At 62.9% G+C, this 15905-nt stretch overlaps 1 protein-coding gene across 5 annotated transcripts in view; it reads right to left on the minus strand.

Moving 5' to 3' along the window:
* Positions 1-200: 200 nt before the first annotated feature.
* The window catches only part of RARA (retinoic acid receptor alpha), a 43842-nt gene continuing 28137 nt past the window's right edge, over positions 201-15905 (minus strand). For 3 of the 5 annotated variants that reach the window (XM_062216217.1, XM_062216219.1, XM_062216216.1), the window contains 7 exons: positions 7828-7976; positions 6452-6593; positions 4603-4763; positions 4300-4476; positions 2947-3151; positions 2090-2248; positions 201-1678 (listed from right to left, as the gene is read on the minus strand). In XM_062216217.1, coding sequence (XP_062072201.1) covers positions 1461-1678; positions 2090-2248; positions 2947-3151; positions 4300-4476; positions 4603-4763; positions 6452-6593; positions 7828-7976 — 1211 coding nt within the window. In that variant the 3' untranslated portion in view covers positions 201-1460. The other 2 variants (XM_062216221.1, XM_062216218.1) reach the window with 2 other exon arrangements.

Raw genomic sequence — 15905 nt, forward strand, 5'->3', positions numbered from 1 at the left:
CCCCAGCACTGCGAGGCAGGCTGGGAGGGAAGCTTGGAGGGAGTGTGTTGGCCAAGCCCTCGGCTCCCCACCCCACCCCACTCCCCACCCACCCCGTGCTCGCATCCGACTGTCTGGGACCCCATCCCAAGCCCAGAATACAGACGCTCAGAGAGGGCGGAGGCACAGGTAGAATAAATAGAACTTTATTCTTTATCCAGTAGATCTCAGTGGAAAGTCCAACAGTAACAGGTGCACCAGCGGGCTCCAGGGGGATGAGACCCCAACCCCGGGGCAAGGAGGGCAGGGCAGAGCCGGCTCCCCCAGCCCAGGGGTGTAGGGATGCGGGTGGTGAGGGACCCCCTGTAGGCCCGTCCTGCGGGGCAAGGAGGGGGCACAGGTGTGGGGCAGGTGTGGAGTAGGGGCAGGCCAGGGAAAACTCAGAGGAACTCAGGCCAAGTGTGGGCCCATCTACTGTCCACAGTGTGTGTGTGTGTGTGTGTGAGGGGGCCCCGTGGGGTGCTGGTGGCTGTGAGGCAGGGGGCGGGGGCAGCGCAGTCCCCTTGGCTGGCCCCTTCACAGTGGGGGCTGGGGGGCTTGGATGACGTGGGTCCTGACAGGGAGGCAGCTCCGCCCGGAGACAGCATGTCCACAGGGGCCCCAGCTTTGCCCCCCGGGGCGGAGGCAGGTGGGTAGGCCAGGAGCCCCTGCTTCTTGGGCAGCCGGAAACTGCCCCCACCCAGTGGTCAGGCGGAGGGAGACAGGGTGCAAAGGAGGGCCCAGTGGGCTGGGGACGTCAATATTTCACAGTTTGAAGGAGAAAACCGAGGAGAAGAGGTGGAGGAGGGCTGGGGGGTGGGGGGAGAGCAGGAGCCCCTCTGAGCCACGCCCCTCCCCCAGGACCCCCTCCCTCCAGCTCTGGATCCAGCTCCCCCCAATACACAGCACAAATTCCTTCAGTATAAATGTGCTTAAAATGAAAATTCTTATTTAAAAAAATCAAAACAAAAAAATTAAAATAAAAACAAAACCAGCGCGAATTAATACCTGGGGTTGGTACGGCGGGGTATGTACAGGGAAGCCCGCCCCAGCCCACCCCGCTGTCACCAACCAAGGCAGGCGAGGTCCCCAGCCGGGGGCGATGGCTTGTGAGTCGGGCGGGCGGGGGGCCAGGTCCTGGAAGTTGCTGGTGATGAACATGTGGCGAGGCGGGCAGGCGGCTGTCCCGACGGAGGCGAGCCCCAGGCCCGGGCCGGGGCCCTCACTCAGTTCACAGCTTTGCCCCTGCCGTCAGCCCAGGCTGCAGGAGCGGGCAGTCCATCCCGGAGCCAGGCCTCTGTCCAGAGAGTCGCTGCCTCCTCCCCCCCCAGTTCTGTCTGGGAGGACAGGCGGGGCAGGGCTGGCAGGGGTCGCATGGGCGGCAGGAAGGCAGAGAGAAGCCGGGGCGTGGGGCGAGGGCTGTGTCCACGTGGCGCGGGCAGTCACGGGGAGTGGGTGGCCGGGCTGCTTCTGTTCGAGCTGGGGCTGAGGCTGGGGCTGCAGCTGCCCGGCGGGGGCCCCAGGCCGCCCTCGTCCCGCCCCCCGCCCCCCTGCTGTCCGCTCAGAGTGTCCAGGCCCTCCGAGTTCTCCAGCATCTCCTGGATGAGCGGCGGCATGGAGCCCGGGATCTCCATCTTCAGCGTGATCACCCGCTCGGCCCCTGCAGGGAAGAGCGAGGGTCAGCGTGCTGGCCACGCCCTGCTCTGGGAAGCAGCTAGGGTGGCAAGGTCAGCACCTACGGCTCCTCCTTTGGGACCCACTTCTGTGATATAACCGAGTCCAGGGGCTTGCAGCAGGAGGGCAGTGGATCTGAGCCCAACCTTGGTGCTTCGTCCTGCAGACGCCTCCGTAACCCTCCACCCCCCACTCCCGACATGGGAGTCTGAGGCCAGCGGCTGTCAGGTGACCTGCTCAGGGCCAAGCAAAGATGAAGTGGCCATGGCAGAGCTCACAGGGACATGGGTGGGGCTTCTGGGGGCCTCAGTCTAGCACGGATGGCGACAGGGTAGGCCTAGTCGGTCCTAGCACGGGATGGGGGGGTGCAGCAACCCTGCCGGCCCGGGAGCCTCACCCTTGGCGCTGATGCTCCGCAGGTCGGTGATCTTCATCAGCATCTTGGGGAACATGTGGGGGCGGCTGGGTCTCCGCTTCCGCACGTACACCTTCAGCGCCTCGAGCAGCGGCTCCTGCAGCATGTCCACCCTGTCTGGCTGCTCCAGGTCCTGCCGGTCTGAGGAAGACAGGGCCACCCCCTGAGCAGCTGCACTTCCAGCCTCGGACACTGGGGGGCGTGCTTGCCCAGGCCACAGCCAACAGCGGTCCTGTATTGGTTCTCAGAGGCCTCACCCAAAGGGCAGGGCTGAGGGTCCCTGGGCTGCTGGCGGGGACAAAGGCTCTTAAATGTGAGCACAGAGGGGCTGCAGGCAGAGAGGCAGCCCACAGTGGGGGTGGGACCCCCGAGCACAAGGCAGCACCATCCTGGAGGAGAGGAGATGCCCAGGCAGGCCTCAGGCTGGTGGCAACAAAGGGCAGACATCATGACAGTGGCACATCTGACAGCCGTGGGTCTCTCCCTGAGCACACTTGTTCACCACCTCCCTCAGCCTCCCATCGACTCCAGGAGGCCAGCACTGGCCCCGTTTTGTAGAAACGTAGGCTCAGACAAGTTCAGCCATCTGGTCAAGGTCACACCCACCACCAGGCAGAATCTGAACCCAGGTGGTCTGACCTCCAGCCCCCAGTCCTAGCCCCCCGGAAGGAGGGCTTCTAGGATGCTCAGGAACAGAGGATCAGAGCTCAGGTCCCTGGACCCCGCTACTCTGGGCCTTGGTTTCCCCTTGAGGGACCAGGCCAGGCGGCGACTGAGCATCCCGCAGGAGCTCTAGAGGCTGCACCCCAGCGCTGGGCCTGGCCCCAGCCCCTGCCCACCTCCACAGATGAGGCAGATGGCGCTAAGCAGCCCAGTCTCGGCATCGTCCATCTCCAGGGGCAGCAGCTGGTTGGCGAAGGCAAAGACCAAGTCGGTGAGAGGTCCGAAGCCAGCGTTGTGCATCTGGGTCCGGTTCAGGGTCAGTCCGTCCGAGAAGGTCATCGTGTCCTGCTCGGGCGTGTACCGCGTGCAGATCCGCAGGATCTGGAGGCCGAAGACGCACAGGTTTAGGGATCCAGCCCCAGCACTCCAGGCCCAGCGCTCCCTAGACGACCACCAGGCAGGCAGCCAGAGCGGCGCTGTCCAACAAAGTTCTCTACCCTGATGGAAAGCATCCGGGTCGGCGCCATCCACATGGGAGGCCAGCAGCCACAAGTCCTTGCGATGTGGCATGGAATCGACTTTGGTGTTAATTAACAGCCGCCCCGCCCGTGAGAGCAGCCGCGGGCCTGGACGGTGCGGGCCTGGGAGTTCTAAGGGAAGCCAGAGTTTGCAGGAGGTGTGGAACACGGCAGGTTTAGAGCTAGTTTCCAGGATGAGCCACACAGGAGGGGGTAGTGAATACGCGCCTGCTTGACTGTGCCTCCTACTTCTGGGGCCTGGGGCTAGGAGGCCCCGTGCAGAACCCGAGACCTCCCACCCTACCAGCAACTCCGAGGCACAGAAGGAAAAGGGCAGACTGCTCAGATCCCACGTTCCAAACCCGGAGGCTGCCGAGAGGGAAGCAGCAGACAGGCCGGGTCAGGGCGACAGCAGAGTCCTCCTTCTAGCCTTGGCTCTGACAGTCTCCCCACTACCCTACATCCTGCCCCTGTCCACATGCAGGGCTCCACCAACTACTCTGCCTTCCCCCGAGTCAGGCCAGGTCTCACAGCAGCAGGCCATCCGTCCGTCTATCCGTCCACCTCCTGCACCTGAGTCAGGAACCCCCCGTGCCTCTCCTATAAACCCCTCGATACCACCTCCTCCAGGACGCCTCCTCGGGGGCAGGCGGCCACGGCCTCCCCACCTCCACGCAACCTCTGCTCACGTATGTGTTGCCCCTGTCACACGGAAGCTTTCGGGAGGGGAGGTGGTGGCCGACACCCCAGTGTTCCCGACAGCCAGCTAGGTGCACGGTGAATCTTACGGACGCAGTGGGCGGATGCATGGAAGGGCTGATGGACAGACAGGGTGAGGCCAGGAGATGCACGTGTAGGGGAGTGGGGAGGCTGTGCAGAGCAGGGTGCGAGCAGCCGAGCGGGGAGGTTAACTACGGGGAGAGGAAGGGGTGGGGGCCCAGGGCAAGCTGATTCCATACGGAAACGGAGGCAGCAGCCGCATGGCTGGGAGGCCAGGGCACAGATCCTCACCAGGATGTCCAAGCAGGCAGCCTTGAGGAGGGTGATCTGGTCAGCGATGGTGAGGGTGGTGAAGCCGGGCAGCTGCTTGGCAAACTCCACGGTCTTGATGATGCACTTGGTGGAGAGTTCACTGAACTTGTCCCAGAGGTCGATGTCCAGGGAGACGCGCTGCTCTGAGCTGTTGTTCTGGGGGACGGGGAGAGTGAGGCCCTCTCTGTGGCACTTCCCTACCCCCCACAGGTCTGCCCCCTCCAGGTCCCCGCAGAGGGTGGTGGGGCCGGGGGCAGCAGGGCCAGAGGAGGGGTGCCGTACCGTAGTGTACTTGCCCAGCTGGCAGAGGGCGGGGAAGGTCTCCTGGTGCGCTTTGCGCACTTTCTCGATGAGCTCCCCCACCTCCGGCGTCAGCGTGTAGCTCTCGGAGCACTCAGGCTTGGGCGCCTCCTTCTTCTTCTTGTTCCGGTCGTTCCGCACAGCTGTGGAGGGCAGGGGCCGGGCTGGAGGACAGCTGTGGCCACAGCCCCGCCCTGTCCAGAGCTCTTCCCACCAGACTGACACCCGCTGAGGAGGTCACGGCGCTGGCCATGCACACGCAGACACGGTGTACACCCCACACGCAGCCAGACCCCACCCCCCCACATGCACACACACCCACAGTCCTGCAGTGGCCTCGCACACGTGCCCCATAGCCAGTCCACACCCCAGGGACGCGAGGGCCTCGTCCTCCTCTGTGCCTGGTCTGCCCCCAGGTAGGACCTGCTCCAGCCCTCCCGGCAGGAGGCCCTGGGGGCGTCTGGGACTGGCTAGGGAGTAGGGGTCCCCAGGATGAGAGCGGGGGCCCCGACAGGACAGTCTCTTGGCCCATTAGCCGGGGAGCTGACAAATCACCGGGGGCGCTGAGCCGCACACACCGCTCGGCTTTAAAGAAGCGATGGGGTCGTTACCAGCCGATTATCCCAGACATACAATCACTCACAGGGCCAGTGGTGGCGGCTGCTGACGAGGGAGGAAGGGAGCTGGGGGTAGGGGCCCAGGGAGGGGGTAGCGGGGGGGGCGCTGGCATAATTTGGAGATCACTCATGTCGATTCTGCAAATTCAATAAAGTGAAGGGGAGAGAAGGGAGAGGGAGAGGGAGAGTGGGGGGATAATTTGGGAAGAGAAAATTGCAGCTGTGACAAGACGTTTATCATTCGGAAGCTTTAATTCTATTGAAATGGCAGCTGCTCAGCTCCGGGGCACAGAGCAGCCAGCCGGGAGAAGGGAAGGAGGGAGGGAAGGGGGGCTGTTGGTGGGAGGGAGAGAGGGTCCCCACCCTGATCCTGCTGCGATGAAAAGAGCGGAAGGGGGCGCAAAGGGGGGAGGAGGTGACGGCCTTAGGTGAAGGGTCCCGGGCCTCTGGGCCCCACGTTGTCACCCACTCTGCATCAGGAAGCCGTGGCTTCCCAGGGGCAGGACAAGGCAACCGAGTCTCCTGTGGCAAGAGGAAGCAGGACACTGCAGGTCCCTCTGCTCCTGTCTGGGCTACTTCCCTCTTCACTACCCTCCCCACAAAGGGCTAGGGGGTCCTGCAGACCCCTCCCCCTTCTTCATCCCCCAAGGCTCAGGCTCCATGGCAACGGCCACGCAGACAAGGAGGCGTCTGTCAGCGTCATTTATCTCTGACATCATCAATCACTGGTCACCACGGCAACACCCATGATTCAACACAAGAGGGTCTCCCTGTCCAGCCCTTCCCTCCCTTCCTCCTTCCCTCAGGCCTCAGCTGAGCCCAAACGGAAGACCCATTTCTCTGGGACCTGAGAAGTCCCAATTCTGTCTTCAAACTCCAGATATTCAGCTTTACCACAATCCTTGTGCAAATCCCTCCAAACCCACCAAGCACCCCTCGGATCCCAGGCCTCTCCCCTAAGACACACGCTCGGAAGGGACTCAGGGAAGACAAGCAGGGGCCAGAAGAAGGCCACCCTGGGAGCAAAAACGCACACACGCACATGCAAGGACACACAGCCAGTTGCACACACACACTGGACCCGCACACACACACACAGCCAGCCAGACTCTCTCACAGGTCCCTGCTGCTTTAGCCACATGCCCCGGCACACACAGCCACAGGGCCCACGGGCCCCGCCCACGGCCAGCCCGGCCTCCGCCCGTGGCACTCACACTCCTTGGACATGCCCACTTCGAAGCACTTCTGCAGCCGGCAGTACTGGCAGCGGTTCCGGGTCACCTTGTTGATGACGCAGTTCTTGTCGCGGTGACACGTGTACACCATGTTCTTCTGGATGCTGCGGCGGAAGAAGCCCTGGGCACGGAGAGGGGACAGTCAGGTCACCAACACCCACAGTGGGAGCGGTGCCCGGCTGGCAGTCACAGCTGGGGAAAGTGGGCCAGGCCAGAGGCTGCTCCCAAGCCTTCGCCCATCACCCCCCTGAGCAGGCCAGAAAAGATGGGGCGATGAGGCACCCCTGGGAGAAGCCCGCTACCTGCCTCAGCGCTACGAGGTGGGCAGGAGTCTTCCCCCAGCCTCCATCCACACACCTGACCCCTTGCCTCTAGGGAGAAGGACCTCGGCTGCTGCTGCTGAGTCAGGAATTGTAGCCCGTGGGGCTGGCTGGGATGGGGGCGGAAATCTGGAGCCCACAGCCTGGACTCAGACACATGGCTGGCCAGAGGCGGAGGCACGCTCAGGAGCCGGGTGGCAAGACCCAGTCACCACCCGGACAGGCGTGCATGAAGCACTCAGAGATGGACCCAGGCTGGTCAGAGGCCCCACACCCAGGCTCCCCAGGGACACAGATGAGGAACAAGTTAGAAACAACCTGACAGAGCAGGCAGACACACACAGTCTAGGTCCTGAGCTGTGCCCTGAACCTGTGTCCTACACCTATGGGTAGCTGATGGGCAGCCCAGAGCCCCAAGCCCCCAGACTATACAGCTTCCAAACCCTAACATCTAGAGAGAGAAACTGGTGTGGAGGCTCTGGTCCTAGGAAGAGGACCGGCCAGGCCAGAGCTGCTGGGGCGGCCGGGCCACATCTGCATCCTGCAGCCTAACACGAGGACGGGAAAAATGCAGACACGGGAGCCCACAGCCTCGGCACCTGCCGGGGAAGCCGAGGCAGGGTTCCACTCCTAACTGCCGCCTGCCAGGCTGTCATGGCGAGGTGCAGGCAGGGCCGCCGGGGGCAGGCCTCCTGGGTCCCCAGCCAAGAGCCGGTCGGCAGCCAGCTCACCATGGCAACCTGGGCAGCGGTGGCAGAGCGGAGCACGCCCTGCCGGCTGGAGCATGGAGACGGGGGCGGGGGGAGCTCGGGCAGGAGGGGGCCTCTGGTTTGGGGGGAGCCCTGCTCATCTATGGGGGAGCTTCTGTTGCTGGCACCTCCTCCTCCTTCAAGGCTGCTGGCAACTTCCACACACAAGCAAGAGCAGCAGCATCAGGGACAGCCCCTGCCCTCAACCAAATTCTCCCAGGGCGTGACAGCGGGGACATCCCATTTATCTAAGCAAGACTGCCCTTCCCAGAGTCCCCAGTCTCACCTTGCAGCCCTCACAGGCGCTGACCCCATAGTGGTAGCCAGAGGATTTGTCTTGGCAGACAAAGCACGGCTTGTAGATGCGGGGGAGGGGGGGTGGCGAGGGAGGGCTGGGCACTATCTCTTCCGAACTGCTGCTCTGGGTCTCAATGGCTGGAGAGAGAGAAAGGGAGGGGGCGGTTAGAGACCGGGCGCCAACCCTGATGCCCTGCCCCGCCCTGCTCAGGGTCTCCCTCCAGAGCCTCTCCCAGCCTCACCACTGCTGGCAGGGACAGTCTCAGGAAAGCTGGGACTCCCCAATCAAGCTTGGGGGAAGCCTTGGGACCCCATCACGCCCATCTACTTCCCCAGGACCCCCTCTTCAACACAGAAAGCTGAGATCATAAACCATCAGATGTGGATGTGTGTTGTGTACTGGGCTCTGCCTGGGAGGAGGTGGTCCGGCCCCATTCTCAGGCCTTGCCTTGGGTGGCCTGGCCAGTACTCCCCCAAGTTAGGAAGGAGTTAAGGCTGGATGAGGAGGGAGGGGAGAAGACACAAGCTGGGGGCAGAGGAAATGGGGGTCAACAGGATATTCAAAGCCAGCCACTCCCTCACCCCCTCTGCTTCCGCTTGCCCCTCCCTCCACCCCCCTCTGCCAACAGCCAGGGCCCCTCCTCCACCCAAACAATCCCCAGGCGGAGGACCCAGGCAGACCCAGGCGGGTGTGCAAAGAAGAATCCCGAAGGCTGGGGCGCAGCAGGTGGGGGTCCCCTGAGATAGGTGGAGAGACCACCTGGAGACAGAGCCCCAGAAGCCCATCACCCTGGGTGCCCCCTGCCTCAGGGAGGCAGCGTGACAAAGGGGGGACTGTTCCCATCAATGCTCTGTCTGTCTGGCTTCAAAAGTATGTCCGGGTTACCACCCCTCCCCTCCTGTTAATTCAGCCCCCAGAGGGCAGCCAGGAGGGGTGACCTAGCCAGCAGGAGCTGTCCCCCACTGACCAAAGCCTCTCCAGTGCCTGGCTCTCTGCCATCGCCCCAGGCAGAACAGGGATGGGCTGGCGTGGGGGGGGTGCAGCGTGCTGGATGAGAACTGTACAGCTTCTCCTGCAGCCCTGGCCACCTCCACCTGTGCAAGGCCTAGGAAGGGTGAGGATGCGATCCTGGCAGCCCAGCTCCACGCCCCAGCCCACAGCTCCTGGCTCCAACACCTCACGGCCGCGCGTCACCCCTTAGCCGCAGACACGCCCGAGACCCAGGCTAACAGCCTTGGCACCACAGCCCACATCAGCCTGCCCTGCCCAGAGACCAGCCTGCAGCAAAGGGACAGTGGATGCTGTCCCCCACTGGTCCACAGATTCACTCCTCACTGACCTCTCCCAGAACCTCAGCTCCTCATCCCCACACCCAACCGCCCCGGTTTTCCCCCATCTCATTCTCACCAGGCCAGACAAGCAAATCAGACAGGCAGGGAGGCCTGAGGACAGCTGCTGGGGGGGGGGGGGGTTAGGGTTGGGGGGCCTGGGTGAGGCCAGGAGGCAGAGGGGTGAGCCACAAAGAAGCCCTTTGTTGTGCTAACTTTTTCCAAGACGTAAAAACAGTAACAATAGACAATCCAGACTGGGGGGGGGGGTATCAAGGACATGGTGGGGGAGCCATGGCCTAGAATCCCCGCTCAGCATTCCAACAAGCAGAGGAAGAAGGCACTGGCCTCCCTCCCTTGTTAATCCACCCTTTGCCCTGGGCCCCGCCTCCTCCCAAGGCCCCACCCCAAAAATGAGCCAGACCAGCAGCAGCGGCAGGACCCAGGGGGCAGGGGGCAGGGAGCAGAGTGGAGGCAGGGAGGCGGGGCACGGGGAGAGGCAGGGCTCTAAGGTCCGGGTAACACAGAAATTGAGAGCTAAGGCAAAGTCCAGAGGGTGTGTGCAGAACTAGAGGAAAGTGCTTTTTAAAATGATCTTTGGTAAGATGGGGGAGACAACCCACGCAGGGGCTACAGTTCAGACTCGGTGACACCTCCCACCTCCCTTCCCGCCACTGACCGCAGGCCCTTGAGGCTGCAACACCCCAGCCTGAGAATATCCCCACCTGTCTCCCAGGTAACCCAGCTCTGAGGTTTCTGGTTCTGCCCTTTGAATCCAGAGCTTGGGGCCGAGGCCTCCAGCCCGCAGCCTAGGAAAACCAGGTAAAATGACCAAGGCAGAAGTGTGAGGGACCCCAGGCGCCCTCAGTTTCTGTGAGAGTTAGGATACAGCAGGAACTCCTGCACCCGGGTGAGGCAGGGAGAGGCTGCCCGACCGGGCCTCTCCCCTAACCTCCCTGCCCAGAGGCCCTGGCCCACAAATCTCTCTCCAGCTGCAGAAGGGCTCAGGCGGGAGACGAACCACACCTTCTCAGCTCAAAGTTCCAGCGCCCAGTGGAGGGCTGGAAGCGGACCAGGAAGCCAGGCGTCCCCGCCCGCCGCCGCCAGGGCGCCCCTCCCCCGCACCTCCCTCCTGGCCGCCGGGCGAGCTGAGCGCTCCGGATTCCCCACGCCCCAGAGCCGTTCGTTCGCAGGCTCGCACAAGGGGCCGGTTTCCTGGAGGAGATCAGCAGGAAATCAGCCGGGCCCCCGGCCAGCGACTCCCCTCCCAATCCAGCTGGCGCCCTCTCCTCTGCAGCTCCCTAAACAGCCCCAGGGGAGGGCTGGGGAGTGGGCTCAGGGCCCTCGGTGCTGCCCTTCCTCCTCCTGGGAAGCGGGTGGGGGTGGCTCCGGGTGTAGCCCGGCGGCGGAAGAAGGCCCCTAGCCCAGCGGCCGCCTGATAAGCATCTCCCCCTCCCCCCACTACGGGCATCCACGTGCTTCACATTCTTGGACGTCTGGGAGCGGGTGGAGGCGAAAGCGGCGCAGACGGGTGGGGGACAGATGGGGAGCCACGTCCTGTGCACCCCTTGTTCTCTAGTGCACGAGAAGGGGGCTGCGGGGGGGGGGGGGCAAGGTCCAGGGCCCTGCAAGACCCAAGAGGTCTCCTGCCACAGCTAAGCCTCTCCTGCAACCCTTGGCAGAGGGGAAGGGGGAGAGGAAGGGAGGGGCCGCAAGGCAGGTCCAGGCGCTGGGAGACCTCCACCCCCAAGGGGCTCCTTCCAGGGTGGCTAACATTGCCCCCACAAACTCCATACTGCACTGGGTCCTGACCTTGGCCTCCAGGTCCTGCTCCTTCCTGTGCCTCAGAGCAGCCCCCACACCGCCATCACAGCCAACCCCCAGCCTTGGGGACTTCACTGACACCCCCACCCAGAGATTACAGGAACAGGAAGCCCAGGTCTGTGGCTCTATCCCACCCCAGACCCCACTTCCCCACGTCCAGTGGTTGGGGGAATCATCGACTGCCTCACTCTGGCCCTCCTCCCCATCTAGTTCACTGCCAGGAAGAACTGAGCTGTCCCCACCAGACACTCAGGGAGAGCCGGGCTGGAGCTTCCACCCAGCTTCCACCCAGTCCTGTGGAGAAGGCAGTGGAAGGTGTAACCCTGATGACCCTGTCCCAGTTACCCCCACCGAGCCGGCTCTGGTAGAATGGTCTTGGCATCACCCTGCATCTCTGCCCTCTTTTCCAAAGCCTGCGGTCACTCACCCTCCCTTCTCCCCTCTGCAGCCTCTACAGCCTTTTCTGCCCCGGAGGCAAAGGTCAGGGGCAGGACAGTAGGAAAGGCTAGGGTTCAGGTGGTGCTGGGAGGGCAGAGGTGGGTTGTCTACTTTGTCTCTTCCTAAACCAAGGGGGGCTGTGTGTGTCTCTTAGGGGGTTAGGAATCCTTTACCCTCCGACCTTCTCCAGTCTCCCTGGGCCCCAGAGACCCACTCCTCCCCTCCTCCCTGGCAGGCAGGAGGGTGGGAGAACCTCCAGGGAAGAGCTGAGCCCAGAGCTGGGTTAAGAGGAAGGAACCTGAGCCGGCTAACAATAACCCCCTAGCACCTGTTTCCAGCCACCTAGCAGTACTGCCTCACAGCAGGGCATGCACACGCCCAGGTGTGCACTACCTGGCTCACCCCTCCCGGGCGTGCACAGAGCCCCTCCATCCTAGAGGAGCCAGAGGGGCATCGAGCAACAGGGCAAGGTGCCCAGGCTGCAGGATGCCAGGGCTCTTCTCAGTGCCCCTCTTAGGAAGGGACAGCGCAGGGCCTGGGCCTACCCCCAAGTGCAGGTGGGGTAACAAAGGGACGCTACTCTGCAGGGCTGGGAAGAAGGAATTCCTTATTTCCAGAGCCAGCCCCAGACCCACAAGAACAAACTCATCCTCCAGAGGAGACAACCGGATTAGGATTAGAGGGAGGGAGGATTCTTCCCACCAGAGCAGCTTCTCCCTCCATTTATAGGACAGAAGCCTCAAAGATGCCAGCCAAGTGTCGGCCCAGGACAACCCCCAGATGGCTGAGATGCCCCTCCCCGAGATGTGCGCGCTGGGTAGGATGGCAGACGGGTGTCTGATGAAGTTGCTCCCTTCTGCCACACCCCACTGTCAACACCAAAGACAGGCAGAGCTCCCCTGACACCCACTGTCATGACGCAGGCGCAGGGGCTGGGTGCAGCAGCTGTCACACGGGGAGGGGGGCCTCTCCCCCAGGTCTTGGCAGGAGTGGGATCTGGAGGGGTGGGCCCTCCTCCCCGAGTAGGCAAGTCCAAAGGCAAGGACCCTTACCCAGCCCCCAGCCTTGCTGTGAAGCAACTGGATTTCAAGCAAGAAGACAGAAACTGTGGCAAGGGGTCCTGGGCTTCATGTGCCCCGGAAAAAGTGCGGACGAGAGAAACAAGAGCGAACCCTCAAAGTTCCTCAGCACGAACATAACTGAAATAGCTCCCAGGATTACTGGGGCGGAGAAAGGGGGTGGGGGGAGTCCAATTGTCCAGAGAGGACACCGAATTGCAGCAAGAGACACGGGTAGTGAGGGTAGAAACAAGACCCCCACCTCGACTCCAGGCCCCCATCTCCCCGGGTAGGAACGGACGCACCACCGCCCACCCGCACCCCCGGGTCGTACAATGGCAGAGGGGCGGCCGGTACGTACAGTGGTTTGAGCCATTCCAAAGCGGAGTCCGGAGCGGGGTGGAGTAGGGACCAGGGGCGGGGAGCCCCTTCTCCGGAAGCAAACAGGCCCGGTTCTGGTTATAAAAATCCACCACTAGGAATGGGTTAGGGGTGGGGGTGAGCCCCCCCACTTCCACACTCTCGTACATCGTCCCCCGCGAAGACAGGAGGTCCGGGCGGGGAAGACCTGCGCGCCACCTCCCTCACTCAGCTGGCGGAGCCATCCGAGCACAGCAGCTGGGGGCGAGGGGCACGTCCCCTCGCCCCGCCTGGCGACTGAGCAGGGGGCGCCCCCTGCCCTGAAGCCCCCGCCTCTAAGTCCGCCGGTCGTTGCGCCAGTCCCAAGTGAACAGCGGAGAAGTTGTGTGTGCGGGGAGGTGGGTCCCTCGATCCTCCCACGGAACGCCCGACAGAGGCCTGGGAACTCAGTGGCTTCACCTCGAGGGGCTCCGGTCTCCAACCTCTCGGGGCCCGAGACGGAGGACCGCGGCTCCCCGAGTCCGCAGCCCGGGGGCGGGATCGGCGCACGGCGGGGGGGGGTCACCGAACACTTCCTCCTGCCGGCCGGGGCTCCCGGGTTTCTCCGGAGCGAGGATTCCGGGTGGGGGTGGGGACCCTGCGGGCTCCGCCTCCGCCGAGCCGGGGGCGGCGGCGGCTCACTCGGTCTCCCGCGGCGCGCGCCGCGCCCCCTCCCTGCAGGCTCCGCCCCGTTCGGCGCAGGCTCCGCCCCTGGCTTAACCCATTCCTGGCGGTTCCGGCCGCAGCGGCGAGACGCACAGGACCGAGAGAGGGAAGCGACGTGAGGACAGGCGGATGAGGGGGAGCCTGGGAAGGGGGAGGAGAAAAGAGGGACAGGAGGAGAAAAAGGCACCGGAGGGGAAGCACGCAGAGTACGGGGAGGGGTGGGGTGTGCGGGCGGGGGCGAGGACGGAAGAGGGGCGGGCGTCTAAGCCCTTCCCAGTTCCGGCTCCCGGCCTCCCCCATGGTCTGGTCAATCCCCGGCCCGGTGATTCCGTGGCTGGGGAGCTGATGGGGCGGGGAGGACGGGGGTGGTCCCGGTGTCCTCCCCCTAGCACACACCCCCCACCCAGCCCCGGCCTCATTTGCCTAATGCAATGCGGCTGAACTCTCGCTGAACTCGCCTGGCGGCGTCTCACCTCCGGGTGACCCACCCACCGCTGCCCGTCACATAGCCCGCGCGCGGGGACCGGCCGGGTCGGGCCGGCTCCCCCGGAGACGCGCAGCGCCGGGGTGCATGTGGCCAGGTGTTAGTGCCGCGAACGCGGAGTGCCGGGTGTCCCCGGCTGTGACACTGAGCAGCTAGGGCGCCGTGTCGGAATGAGAAGGCCGTCGGTGACATCACTCTGTGACTCGAACCGCCCGCCGCCAGCCGAGCGGCCGGCACACACCGCGGAGGGGGGCTCTCCTCCTGACGCTCGGCGCGCTTCCGGCGAGCAAAGCCCCGCCCAGGGTGTCTCCCAGCTGGGGAACCAGGCTCAGCCCCCCCCCTGCACGGGCCGGAAAGATGAAAGGAAGCTGGTGCCTTCCCGCTGATCACTTCCTCTCGGAAGCCCAGGGATGCCTGTAGGAAGAAAAGCCTAGGCCGAGCAGGTCCCTAGAAAGAGGAGACGCCGATGGAGGAGGGGGTATCCTAGTGCCTTGAGAATCTACTTGCTACCCAAGGATATTCTAGAAGCCAGGTTCTTTGCATATGTTCTCATGTAATTCTCACAGTGACTCCTTGTGCATGCCCGCCGAGCGCAGAGTGGGTATCTGAACTTGCTGCCAGTCATGCTATGCTCCTTCCAAGTCATGCCCATTCCAGAAACACGACCAGCGTGCCTTCTGTGTGGACACCCTGGTGAGCCTGCGCTTGGAGACCGTATGGAGTAACAGTCAAGCAAATAACAAATATGCATACAATACACTACACGTAACTGCAGACTGAGGTGAGGGGTACTGTAGAGTGGTGGTCTCTGACAGAATTAATGCCGGTACCCTATTTAGGCTGAGGGGTCAGGGAATAAGAAGCAGGGACTAAAGAGGTCAGAGTTCCAAGGAGTGTAGTCCCAATAAAAGGGAACCAGCGTTGGGGTGCAGGGGGTTAAGTCACCATCCCACACTGGACTGCCAGTTAAGAGTCCCAGATGCTCCAGTTCCGATCCAGCTCCCTGCTAATATGCCTGGAAAGGCTGCAGAAGATGGTCCAATACCTGGGCCCCTGCCACCCATGTGGGAAACTAGAATGGAGTTCCTGGCCCCTGGCTTCAGCCTGGCCCAGCCCTGGCTGTTGCCACCATTTGGGGAGTAAAACAGCAGATGGAAAATATTTCTCTCTCCCTCCCTCCATCCCTTCCTGCATCCTTCTTGTTTTTAAAATATTTATTTTATTTATCTGAAAGGCAGAGTTAGAGCGAGAGATCTTCTATCTACTGGTTCACTCTCCAAATGGTCACAACTGCTGGTGCTGGCCCAGGCTGAAGCCAGGAGCGTGGAACTTCATTTGGGTCTCCAAAGAGTGGCAGGGGCTCAAGCACCTAGGCCATTTTCTGCTGCAGTCCCAGGCACATTAGCAGGAAGCTCAATCAAAGTGGAGCAGCCAAGACATGAACCGGGGCTCATATGGGATGCTGGCATTGCAGGTGGCCACTTGACCTGCTGTACTATATCACTGGCCCCTAAATAAATCTTTTAAAGAGCCTGTGCAAATGTCCTGGGGTTACAGAAGTTAGCGAGTGCATTCAAGGGAACTGATAGAACACTGGGATGAACTGAGCATTGAATTAAAGAGGAAAAGGTACACAAGCGCAAGCTGAAGAGGTAGGCTAAGGCCACAGCAAGCAGGCTTTTCAATTCCATCCTAAGTTCAAGGGGAAAGCCATAGAAAGGTCCCAAGCAGGGCCGGCGCCGTGGCTCAACAGGCTAATCCTCCGCCTCGCGGCGCCGGCACACCGGGTTCTAGTCCCGGTCGGGGCACCGGATTCTATCCCGGTTGCCCCTCTTCCAGGCCAGCTCTCTGCTATGGCCCGGGAGTGCA

The sequence above is a fragment of the Lepus europaeus genome, chromosome 18, assembly GCF_033115175.1.
Source record: "Lepus europaeus isolate LE1 chromosome 18, mLepTim1.pri, whole genome shotgun sequence".
NCBI lineage: Eukaryota > Metazoa > Chordata > Mammalia > Lagomorpha > Leporidae > Lepus > Lepus europaeus.